Genomic DNA, 12,643 nt, shown 5'->3' with positions numbered 1-12,643 from the left:
CCGGGTTCCAGAGGAGGGGGGTGACACTAGGGCCAGCCCCGCCCCGCTGGCGGAACCGAGCAAGTCGTGGAGCGAAGCTGCTCCACCCCGCTGCCTGTCCGGGGCCCGCCTGCCGCTGCTGCCCCGCGCGATCGGGACAGGGAAGCCCCAGGAGCCGGAGCTCACTATGCGGGTCACCGCTGGAGCAGCAGCACCGGCGGGATGGACTGCGCATGCCCGGATTTCCGCGCATGTGCAGTCTGTCCTGACACATGCGTCGTGACATCACGACGCATGCGTCAGGTCGCCCCGCCCCTGATGTTTAGTTGGAATTTCCTACCTTGGAACTTGAAGCCATAGGTTCAAGTCCCACCCTCTGGAGCAGAAGAAAACAAGCTTGCTCCATTTCCCATGCGACAGCCATTGAGATATTTGACGATGGCTCTCATATCTCCTCTTTTGCAGGCTAAACATACCCAGCTCTTTCAACCATTCCTCATAAGGCTCAGTTTCCAGACTCTTGATCATCTTGGTTGCTCTCTTCTGCTTTAAATAAGGGTCTCCGTTTGTCTGTGTCTGTGTGCAGGCATGTTTGTAGTGCAGTCACACAGCATCATGGGATTTGTAGTCTTTAATGACTATCTCTGGTACCCATTGAGACTACTAGGGCAGAAGGCATGGAGGCCAGCAATAAGTGGGGCCAGAGCCAGTGATCGGCAGAGCCATGCCCTGGCTGATTTCAGGGAGGAAGGTGGGCAGATGGGGACTGGCAAGGCAGTGCCCCCCTCGCCCCCAAGGACCAGCCCCCACTACTGGGTCTTTGTCGGCCTGAACATTTGATGTCTTATGCCAGGGGTCAGCAAACTTTTTCACCACTGTCCCTCGGACCTTTTGGGGGGCCAGGCTATATTTTGAAAAAATAATAACGAACAAATTCCTATGCCCCACAAACAACCCAGAGATGCATTTTAAATAAAAACGCACATTCTACTCATGTAAAAACACCAGGCAGGCCCCACAAATAACCCAGAGATGCATTTTAAATCAAAGGACACATTCTATTCATGTAAAAACATGCTGATTCCCGGACCGTCCGCTGGCTGGGATTTAGAAGGCGATTGGGCCGGATCCGGCCCCCGGGCCTTAGGTTGCCTACCCATGTCTTATGCTTTGCGTTCAGGGCTGCAGCAGAGCGAGGGTTAAGACAGCATGAGAACTAAAAAAGGCCTTGCCTCCCAAAGGTTAATGATCGTGGGAAAAGGAGGCGAATTGGCATGGGAAGGTCGAAACAGCATTGCAAGAATAAGGATATTGCTGCAAGGATCCATGATGCTCGTTCGCGAAAGTCCGCCTTTGTGAGCTGAGGCTCTGAAAACGCAGTGGAACAAGAATGAGGAAGTGAGGGAATACCCGAGTTTCGGTTTAAATTCTGCTCTAAATCTTTTCTGGGGGGGAAAAGCCAGTGCTGAGCTCAAAGCTCATGCAGTAAACCTTTCCCCACAACAGAGAAAGAGCAAAAAGTGAGGCATTGCAAAGTCGTTATTAGGGTTATTACACTTAATAACAATATAATAACAAGGCATCCTTAGTGATAATATTAGCAATAATATTTTTACTTCACAATAATATTTATTTAGTGGTAATAATAATAAAGCGCTATTTGTAATAATGTTAGTAATAATATTTACCGATTGCCTTCTAAACCACCGTTTCAAGGTGATTTGTACATAAGATAGTTTGAAACTGTTAAGAACACACACAGAAACAAAAACAAGCAATACACCAGAAGCAAAACCGAAATGCCAACAAACAGGATATTCGTCATGAATTTACCCAGCTGGGAAAGCCTGAGAGAACAAAACATATTCAACTGTTTCTATAAGTTTAATGGTTTTATTAGGTTGTGTTTTTTTAATTTAAAAATCTTATTGTTTTACCAGTAACCCATCCTGCTACACTCGCACCAAGCATTTAAAGTCACGACTTATTTTAAAGAGTTTTGGCTTCCCTCAAAGCATCATGGGAACTGTAGTTTGCTAAGGAGGCAGAGCGTCCTTAGGAGCCCCCTGGCATGGCTGCACCATAACAAACTACAGTTCCCATGATGCTTTGAGGGAACACACATGGTTGTTAAAAGTGGGGTTTAAGACTGCTTGAAATTTACGGTGTGGATGTGGCCACATGTTTATGAAAAGCAGGATAGAACCATAGGAATGTAGAATTCAGTAATGCAGGAATCTCAACTAAATCATACAGTCGTACCTTGGATCTCAAATGCCTTGGCTCCCAAACAAATCAGCTCCCGAACGATCAAAAGTGAGTGTTCCGGTTTTTTGAATGATTTTTGGAAGCCAAACGTCCGGCGCGGCTTCCGATTGGCTGCAGGATGCTTTTGCAGCCAATCGGAAGCCACACCTGGTTTTCAAACGGTTCCAGGAGTCGAACAGACTTCCGAAACGCATTCTGTTTGAGAACCAAGGTACAACTGTACATGACTATCCAGCCTCTGCTTAACTACCTCCAAGGAAGAAGAGTTCACTACCTCTTGTGGGAGTCTGTATCAGCTTATTAGGTTAAATGTATCAGTTTATTGCATCTGGTTTTATAAGTGGCAGTTTGGTGTAATGGTTAATGCTCTAACCACTGCCTAGGACAGGGGTCAGCAAACTTTTTCAGCAGGGGGCCGGTCCTCTGTTCCTCAGACCTTGTGGGGGGCCAGACTATATTTTGAGAAAAAAAAATGAACGAATTCCTATGCCCCACAAATAACCCAGAGATGCATTTTAAATAAAAGCACACATTCTACTCATGTAAAACACGCAGATTCCCGGACCGACCGCGGGCCAGATTTAGAAGGCGATTGGGCCAATCTGGCCCCCGGGCCTTAGTTTGGGGACCCCTGGCCTAGGACATGGGTAGGCAAACTAAGGTCCGGCGGCCGGATCCGGCCCAATCGCCTTCTAAATCTAACCCGCAGACGGTCTGGAAATCAGCGTGTTTTTACATGAGTAGAATGTGTCCTTTTATTTAAAATGCACCTCTGGGTTATTTGTGGGGCATAGGAATTCCTTCATCCCCCCCTTCAAAATATAGTCCGGCCCCCCAAAAGGTCCGAGAGACATTCGACCAGCCCCCTGCTGAAAAAATTTGCTTACCCCTGGCCTAGGAGAACAGGTTTCAAATCCCCCCCTCAATCATTACGGTAAGTTCACTGGGTGACCAGGCAACAGCCAATGTCTCTAATCCTACCCTACCTTGCAGGGTTGTTCTGTGGATTAAAACAAAATTTAAAAAATATTTAAAAAATTCCTTCCAGTAGCACCTTAGAGACCAACTAAGTTTGTTCTTGGTATGAGCTTTCAAGGGTGAGGGGGAGAAAACCACGCACGACACCTTGAGATTCTTGGAGAAAAGATGGGATATACATGCAACAAATACAAATTACAGTATATTCTGGCATATAAAACTACTTTTTAATCCAGGAAAATCTTCTCAAAAGTCGGGGGTCGTCTTATACGCCGGGTGGAAAATCTGTGGTTGAGTATATCTCAAACTCTATAGTTTAACTGGAAAAGTTGTGGGTCGTCTTATACGCCCAGTCGTCTTATACACCGGAATATACGGTAAGTTTGATTTTACTTCCCTTCTTTGTTGCTTAGGGTGGCAAAAAAACAAACTCATTCAATTATACCAAGTTATCTCAAGTGCAAACTTTAAATACAAAAAGCAGAATTAGGAATGCTTAAGCCCATTCAGTCCCAGAGACATTGAAGGGAGTTTGCTTTATATTGAACTGTGTCCAAAATGTAAACTTAGGAATGTTTTTTTTGCAGGGGGAGGGATGACAAACGCCGGCTTTGGCTTCGTTTCTTCCTGAAGCAGTGTCCTTCTGCTAGCTGGGGCCCAGACGAGAGAAAAGCACTCTGTGCGAGCTCAGAGGGTGGGTTTTTATGAAGTATGTTTCGGTTGTGTTCGCGCTGGATCATGGGCTTTGTAGTGGCAGGGCTGCACAAACAGCCACCCTCACGTGGGCCCCTTATGCCACGCTGCATGAAGGATTTAAAAAACGAAACAAACAGCCAATTGATTTGTTAAATATGTCGGGCCTTGGGGGCCTGTGTGGGGTCGCGCCCCGAGACCCGGTGTTCGCAGCTGCTTCTGGGGCTGGGCCAGAGCTCTCTGCGCTTTGCAACAGCTGCCTATCTATCTCCAAGAGGTTTGGCCACCTTCGCTTTGAACTTTGCCCCGCCAAGATCGCCAGGGCGCGTCGGGCTTCACGGGGACCAGGGTGTTGCCTGAGTGCGCCTGGACGTGCGCGCGTTCTTGGAAAGCGCACGCCTGCGTCTGCAGGGGGAGAGAGGATCCTGGAGCTGAGATCTCCTTGCAGGGTGGGGTTGTTGGGGCAGGAGAGGAGGAGGAGGAGGAGGAGGAGGGCTCTTCCAAGCGAGGTGGGCTCTTCCCAGCCCATGTGGTTCTCATTAGAGTCGGCAGCCAAGGAACTCCGAGCTGGAGAGACCAAACCAGAGAAAGAGAGAGAGAGAGAGAGGATCCTGCAGAGGGGAAGAGGGGAGCGAGAGGGCAGCAGAGAGAGGGATGTGATGACTGAGCGGAGGGAAGGAGAGGAAGAGAGTTGAGAGGGCAGGAGAGGCTCGAAGGAGACGGACCGGGGGAGCCGTCTGGCATGGAGAGGGGAGCGCAGAGACGGAGCTGGGCGCGCGGGGCGCTCCGGGGTCTTTCCAGCGGGCAGCGCTTTCTCTCCACCCTCCCTCTGCTGCTGCTGCTGTTGCTGCTTCTCTCCAGCAACGGTGACATCTCCAAAGTGCAAGGTAAAGAACAGCTGGGTTGTGGGGGGGGGGGGTTTGGTATGGGGTTCCCCCTTCTTCCTTCCCACCCCGGTTAAAGAAAGGGGGAATTTCAGCCGGTTGTCTCCGCGTTAGGAGAAGCTTAGCAGGCGGCGGCGGCGGCTTAAAAGGGCAACGCGCAACCGAGGTCGGAGGAGAAACATGAGAGCAGAGAGATTTCTGGTTGTTGGAGGAGCGGGTGCCCCTCACCCTGGCATTTGGGCGGGGGAGAAAGAACGAGCTTCCACGCTTCCGTTGTGCGTTGGGATTATGGATCCGTCATATTAAGGAATAATTTTGGGCATGTGGGTTTTTTTTCCCCCGGGGTGTTGGCTGTGAATGGCGAGTCTTCCTGGCTAGGCATGGAAGGAGATCTTAGCTCCTGTTTCGTTTCGTTTCGTTGCGGGGGTGGGGTGGGGGTGAGGTTGAGGAATTTGGGATGAATGGGCATCCCTCACCCTGACATCTGAGTCTGGACGGATACGAGCGATTTGGGGTGAATGTGAGCACAGGAGAAAGATTTACCAGGTCTGGTTGTTTTTGGAGAGAGAGGGCAGAGAGACCCCCTGCCTTCTGTTGGGAGAGTGTTCCTGGCTAATGGGAGTGGGGGGGCTATTTCTGGGTTTGAAGGGAGATCGCCACTTGTTGGAGGCCCCCATCTGGAGAGGCCCCCACCTCTGTATCTGGGCACTACGAACAGTGAAACAGGAAGGAATGAAACCCCAAATTACCAATGTGCAGAATCGATCCCATTCACTACCAGGCTTCAAGTTTGGGTGCCGTGTTTTAAGACTTCAGACAAAACTTTGGCAATTCTTGCTGGGAGCCTTGAAATGTACCCACACTCCTATGTGCTCATGAATTAGTAGCTCCATGGTTTGCTGCTGGTAGGGAGGGTGCAATCTTAAGTTTGGCTGGGGATCCCTCCACTCGGAGGTGCATTGGAGAATTTGTTGTCCCTATGTGACCATTGCAGATTGGGTGGCTTGAATGATGGCGAAAGAACCAGAGAAAAGCTTGGCTGCTGGATGAGGGCAACAAAACAATTTATTACTTATACCCCGCCCATCTGGCCGGGTCTCCTCAGCCACTCTGGGCGGCTCTCAATAGAATATTAAAAACACGCTAAAACATCTGACATTAAAAACTTCCCTAAACAGGGGCTGCCTTCAGATGTCTTCTAAAAGTCAGATAGTTGTTTATCTCCTTGGCCTCTGATGGGAGGCCATTCCACAGGGCGGGCGCCACTACCGAGAAGGCCCTCTGCCTGGTTCCCTGTAACTTCTCTTCTCACAGGGAGGGAACTGCCAGAAGGCCCTCGGAGCTGGACCTTCGTGTCTGGGCTGAACGATGGGGGTGGAGACGCTCCTTCAGGTATACTGGGCCGTTTAGGGCTTTCAAGGTCAGCATCAACACTTTGAATTGTGCCTGGAAACGTACTGGAGCCAATGTAGGTCTTTCAGGACCAGTGCTATATGGTCTCGGCAGCTACTCCCAGTCACCAGTCTAGCTGCAGCATTCTGGTTTAATTGTAGTTTCCGGGTCACCTTCAAAGGTAGCCCCACGTAGATTGCATTGCAGTAGTCCAAGCAGGAGATAACCAGAGCATGCACCACTCTGGCAAGACAGTCTGCGGGCAGGGAGGGTCTCAGCCTGCGCACCAGATGGAGCTGGTAGACAGCTGCCTGGACACAGTGTTCTTACAGTGATCAAGGGGGTGCCACAATGGGAAGCCCACAAACAGAGCCTCGGTCCAATAGCACTCTCCCTGTCCTTGGGATTTTGGATAACAGTTTTCCAGAGTGTCGTTTTGTATAAGGAGTTGTCAGTGGAACAGCTTGGAGGAAGGATTTTCCACAGAGGAAAAACACCAGGGGCACATTCCACATTAGAAATTCACCAGGTGCCGGGAACATTTTGCACCAGGCTATCAACCTCTGTGACCAAGTGAAGATGCCCGGGCGTCAGGATGGCACCTGACGTCTCCACATCTGAGGTGCATGCCTGGGGATCCTTGGATCTTGACCGTTTTCACACACTAGCAACACATCCTGCAGAATTCTGTCCGTTATATTTTATCTGCACAATCACAATTAATTTTCGGGAAGCAAAAAGTTGTACTGGAAAATAGGACTTTCGAACCACCTGGCCCCAAACTGGCAACTAGGCATTCCGTTTTCGCAGCTGTAATCCTGGCCACTCAGTGCCTAGCTTACCGGTATATATCTGAGTTTCTAACACTTGGCACATTCACACAGTTCATCTAAAGTACAACATTATGACTTTAAACAGAATTCTGGAAGATGGCTATTAGCCATGAGGCTGCAATGCTTCTGAACACCAGTTCCTGGAAACCACAGATTGCAGAGTGCTCTCGTGGTCGAATCCTGCTTGTGGGTTTCCTGCAGGCAGGTAAGGTAAAAAGGTAATGGGACTCATCTGCCTGGCCACTATGAGAACAGGATGCTGGACTAGATGGGCCACTGGCCTGATCCAGCAGGCTCCTCTTGTGTCCCTTGGGAGCTGTAGTTTGTTAAGGGTGCCGGTTCCCAGAGTGATTTAACAATCAGTCCCCTTTCCCAGGGAGCTCTGGGAACTGCAGTTCTCTGGTGGGAATATGGGGGTCTCTTATCAGCTCTTAGCACCCTTAGGAAACCACAGCTCCAGTATGAAGAAGAGGGAACCACAGCGGTTTGAAAGTGCATCATCACGCTGCTTTTAAGCGATGGTGCAAATGTGTTTTGGGCAGTTCTTATATGAAGAACAATTGGGTGTTTTGGGGATGGCGACAGGCCGCCCATGCGCGGTGTGCCTTATTGGCCGAGGCTGTGCAGCTGCAGATTCAGCTTCTGTAGATGTGTTTCTGGGGGAAATTCCCTCTTCTTGCCGGGATTGCCAGAGTTTAGTTACGCTCCATTATGACTCTATATGGTCTAGTCTGGGACAGATTCAGAAGTGTCTGCCCAGCCCAGAGTCTCCCTCTCTGTCTTTGTGATGTCGGGCAGAGAAGTCGCTTAGATTCCCCCCACGCCACCTGTGGACATGCAAAACAGGGCAGGGAACTTTCCTAGAGAGCAAACTTTTTTTTTATTACTTCTCTCCACATAGTGGGTAGTGGAAAGCTTTCCTGCCTCTGTCACAGCACCAGACCCCTGGACACTCAATGTAGCTAAATATTGGAAGATTCAGGACACGTAAAAGACGACGACAACAACAACAACACAACATCAAAATTTTATTTGACCATCAGTCAGAAAACAAGGATTTATCCATACAAAAATTAAAACGACTAAGCATCTAAAGGAACATGACACTTAAGCCAGCAATAAGAAGTAGGTTATACATTTAGACGCATGTCAATGCTGTCAATTTTAACCTTACGGCGCTTAAGGGCCAAAACAACAACAACAACAACACAACAATTTACTTGCATTGTTACTGTACATACACCCTATACCAAGAAAAAGGAAAAAAGGGAAAAGAAAGAAAGTTGATGACTTCCACCTATCACACAGCACTACCTCTCAATCTTTTACTTTTACACTGTATTTATTAATTTCCATCTTTATTTTTCCATTTAGTCAGCAATGTGGATAATGTAAGTACAGGTTTAATTTTTGGAGCCTTGCATTGTAAAGTGGAGTATGTTTTTTTCTTTTTTATTTCTTCTTGTATATTTGCATAATTGTGTAATTGCTAAAGTGAAATAAAGTTTATTTAAAACAACAACAACAACTTATTATTATTTATACCCAACCCACCCAGCTAGGTTTCCCCAGCCACTCTGGGTGGCTGCCAACAGATTAAAAACAGAATAAAACATCACACATTAAAAACTTCCCTAAACAGGGCTGCCTTCAAATGTCCTCTAAAAGTCAGATAGTTGTTTATTTCCTTGATATCTGATGGGAGGGCGTTCCACAGGGCGGGTGCCACCACCAAGAAGGCCCTTTGCCTGGTTCCCTATAACTTCGCTTCTACCGCCAGAAGGCCCTCGGAGCTGGACCTCAGTGTCCGGGCAGAACGATGGGGGTGCAGACGTTCCTTCAGGTATACTGGGCCGATTTATTCTTGCAGCGCCCCGTTAAACGGTGGAACTCCCTGCCACAAGAGGCAGTGATGGCCACCAACCTGGAAGATTTTCAAAAGAGGATGAGACAAATTCGTGGAGGAGAGGGCTATCGATTGCCACAGTTAGACGCAGCAATGCTTCTGAATCCCAGGACTCAGCTAGACTGGTAAAGAAAAAGTGATTATATGCGTTGTATGTGCGATATAACATCATGTCACCAGATGGCGACGTGGAGTCCCGTTTTTCTCTACCTGTTTTCCCTGTTTAAATTTACAACGCTTTAAGCTGAAATGCTTCGCTGGTGTTTCAGCCCCAGTTGAGACCAAAGGAGGGCAGAGGGCTCTTGTGTTCGAATTCTGCTTGCGGGTTTCCTACAGGTTAGCCCCTGTGAGAACAGGATGCTAGTCTCGATGGGCCATTGGCCTGATCCAGCAGACTCTCCTTATGTTCTTATAATCTTATTATGAAGTGGTGTAAGCACAGTGCAAGGAAATGAAGATGGCAGCCGAACAAACGCTCATTGTCATATAGCCTCCCTTGCACAGAAATCAGAACAGATGCTCAGCAAGACTGGATATAATGGAACAACTGTATAAGCTTTGTGCCAGCAAAGCAGGATGGATACTGAATGAACAGGTTGTTTGGAAGAGCCTCCTCTCCATCTCCCCTTCCTTTTTTTAAATGAATTTTTTATTAAAGATTTCCTTTTTTAAAAAATAAAAAGTCTTTATTGTTATAAAAATTACATACAACACTAAGAGGCAGTTAACAAACACCGATCAACTCAGAACGAAACGAGACAAGACAAAACAAACAAGTAACACAAAGAAAAAAAATCTACGTATTATACATAATTTCAAAAAATTACACATCTTCACAAAAAAATTAAGAATGACTTCCAATTAATCTTGCTGTAATTAACTATTTTTTCTATATTATCGCACATTTATTCAATTTATTTTTTATTCTTTTTATCTCTTAATTTGCTCTATCTTGGTTTTTCATCAGGTTCAGTCTAGTTCTGCCATAAGGAAACTATCTACTCCATTATTCACCAAATACTCCTTAAAGATTTTCCATTCTTTATGGGCTTTTTGTTTCATTTGTCCTCTTACTCTTCACTAATTGTAAATATCCACCGTTAATATCTGCCAATCCAAAATTTTAGGCAACTCTTTGTTTTTTCCAATTTCTGGCTATTAATATCCTGGCGGCTGCTTGTAAGTCAGAAAATCTTTAATCTAAAAATATAAAGATTAAAGATTTTCTTGATTTACAAAAGTTTGTGCAATGTTTCTCTCTTGTATTTTTTCCCCATGTAACATTTTTACAAATCAGTTTCATTTGTTGAGACATTGGGAAGAAAAGGGGAAAGAGGTGGACGGGGTGGGGGGGGATGGGTGGGGTGGGGTGACGATGTTTCTATTTTACTTAATATATTGGGGTTTGGTGTCAGCGTTGTTTGTGCAGGTTCTCTGCTGTTCGCTTGTGTTCCTTTGGTGGTGAGAGAGGTTGGAGTTGGTGTAGGGTGTGGTTGTTCATTTGTGGTTGGCTGTGGTGGTCTTTGTGTTCATGTGTGGTGGGTGGGTGGGTGTTTTGGATCAGGTTAGCCATATTGAGCTCACTGGAAGGGCAGATCCTGAAGCTGAGGCTCCAGTACTTTGGCCACCTCATGAGAAGAGAAGACTCCCTGGAAAAGACCCTGATGTTGGGAAAGATGGAGGGCACAAGGAGAAGGCGACGACAGAGGACGAGATGGCTGGACAGTGTTCTCGAAGCGACTGGCATGAGATTGGCCAAACTGCGGGAGGCAGTGGAGGATAGGGTGCCTGGCGTGCTCTGGTCCATGGGGTCACGAAGAGTCGGACACGACTGAACAACAACAACACCAGCTCCGTTGGCCCGATGTGGTGCTGATAACTCCACGATTGCAGGTTGTATCCCTGTGTGGGACAGCTACATTGCAGGGGGTTAAACCAGATGATCCTCAGCGTCCCTTCCAACTTTACAATCCTATGATTCTAATTCTTAATAAATACTAGATAGAGCCACACTGGAACCTAAGAAAACCCAGATCAGGCCAATGGTCCCTCTAGTCCAGCATCCTGTTCTCACAGTGGCCGACCAGATCCCTGTGTGAAATCCGCAAGCAGGATCCGAGCACAAGAGCCCTCTTCCCTACTGTGGTTTCCGGCAGGTAAGGTAAAAGGTCAAGGACCCCTGGACAGTTAAGTCGAATCAAAAGCGACTATGGGGTTGCGGCACTCATCTCGCTTTCAGGCCGAGGGAGCCGGCATTTGTCCACAGGCAGCTTTCTAGGTCATGTGGCCAGCAGGACTAAACCTTTCTGGCGCAACGACACCGTGATGGAAACCAGAGCGCACGAAATGCCGTTTACCTTCCCGCTGCAGTTGTACCTATTTATCTACTTGCACTGGCATGCTTTCGAACTGCTAGGTTGGCAGGAGCTGGGACCGAGCAACGGGAGCTCATTCCGTCGCGGGGATTCGAACTGCCAACCTTCCCATTGGCAAGCCCAAGAGGCTCAGTGGTTTAGACCACAGCGCCACCTGCATCCCTCAGCATTGCTGCTTCTGACCATGGAGGCAGAGCTTCGTGGACAGTAGTCTTTTAGGTGCCGAGAGATGCTCTGATGTCCTGGTAACTGCCTTGGCAGGACACTCCCTAGAGTTATAGGGGAGGACCTTTTCTTTTTAAAAACACCGATAGGCATCAGGCCAATGGCCCATCTAGTCCAGCGTCCTGTTCTCACAGGATATATCCCGCTTTATCACTACCCGAAGGAGTCTCAAAGCGGCTAACATTCTCCTTTCCCTTCCTCCCCCACACACAAACACTCTGTGAGGTGAGTGGGGCTGAGAGACTTCGAGAAGTGTGACTAGCAGCTGTATGTGGAGGAGAGGAGACACGAACCCGGTTCACCAGATTACGAGTCCACTACACCACACAGGCTCTCTTTGCTGCCTCTGATCATGCAGGCAGAGCTTCAGTAGCTTCCCCCCTCCATTAATATACCGATATAGATACAGATCTAGTCTATCCACTGCAAGAGCTTTGTGCAAGCAAATCAGGAGAAATGCTCAGTAAATGGGATGTCTGAAGGTAGCAAAAATGGGCCACTTTAAACAAGCTTTTAGGAAGAGTGTTGTGGCCATGTGGGCAAAAGCTGCCGTGGTTGTGTGGCAGGCCATTGCACCCAATATTTGTTATTTCTTAGAATCATGGAATTGTAGAGGTGGAAGGGACCCTGAGGGTCATCTAGTCCAACCCCCTGCAATTTGCAGCTGTTCCATGCGCAGGGATCGTACCTGCAACCTTGGCCTTATCGGCACCACGCTCGAACCAACTGAGCTGTTATGCATAAAATTTACACAAGGCTTGAATCTCAGGGAGAGCTCAGTTGGTATAGCAGGAGTCTCTTAATCCCAGGGTCTTGGGTTCGAATCCCACATTGAGCAAAAGATTCCTGCACTGCGGGGGGTTGAGGTCCCTTCCAGCTCTTCCAAGTCTATGATTGTAAAAAAAAAAAAAACTTACAAAGGATAGAAAGTAAAATCAAGAAATAACTACAAGTCTACCTTGCAGCATTCAAATGTTAAAATACTAGAACGGATTAAAATTATATGATTATACACTGTGGGGTGAGTCCCAGGCATGTCTCTCTCCCCCCCCCCAATTCCTTTCTCTGGTTAAATTAACCAGTGCATGACCTCTTGCAAATCTTACTCAT

General features: G+C 47.7%; 1 protein-coding gene across 1 annotated transcript in view; it reads left to right on the top strand.

Annotated features, from left to right (window-relative positions):
- Positions 1–4,530: 4,530 nt before the first annotated feature.
- Positions 4,531–12,643, top strand: part of ADAM33 (ADAM metallopeptidase domain 33) — a 93,537-nt gene continuing 85,424 nt past the window's right edge. The window contains exon 1 of the mRNA XM_033159587.1: positions 4,531–4,805. Coding sequence (XP_033015478.1) covers positions 4,661–4,805 — 145 coding nt within the window. The 5' untranslated portion in view covers positions 4,531–4,660. The remainder of the gene's footprint in view (positions 4,806–12,643) is intronic.

This window comes from Lacerta agilis, chromosome 9 (assembly GCF_009819535.1).
Source record: "Lacerta agilis isolate rLacAgi1 chromosome 9, rLacAgi1.pri, whole genome shotgun sequence".
In the NCBI taxonomy this organism is placed as follows: Eukaryota; Metazoa; Chordata; class Lepidosauria; order Squamata; family Lacertidae; genus Lacerta; species Lacerta agilis.
This window is presented reverse-complemented; position numbering and strand designations above follow the sequence as displayed.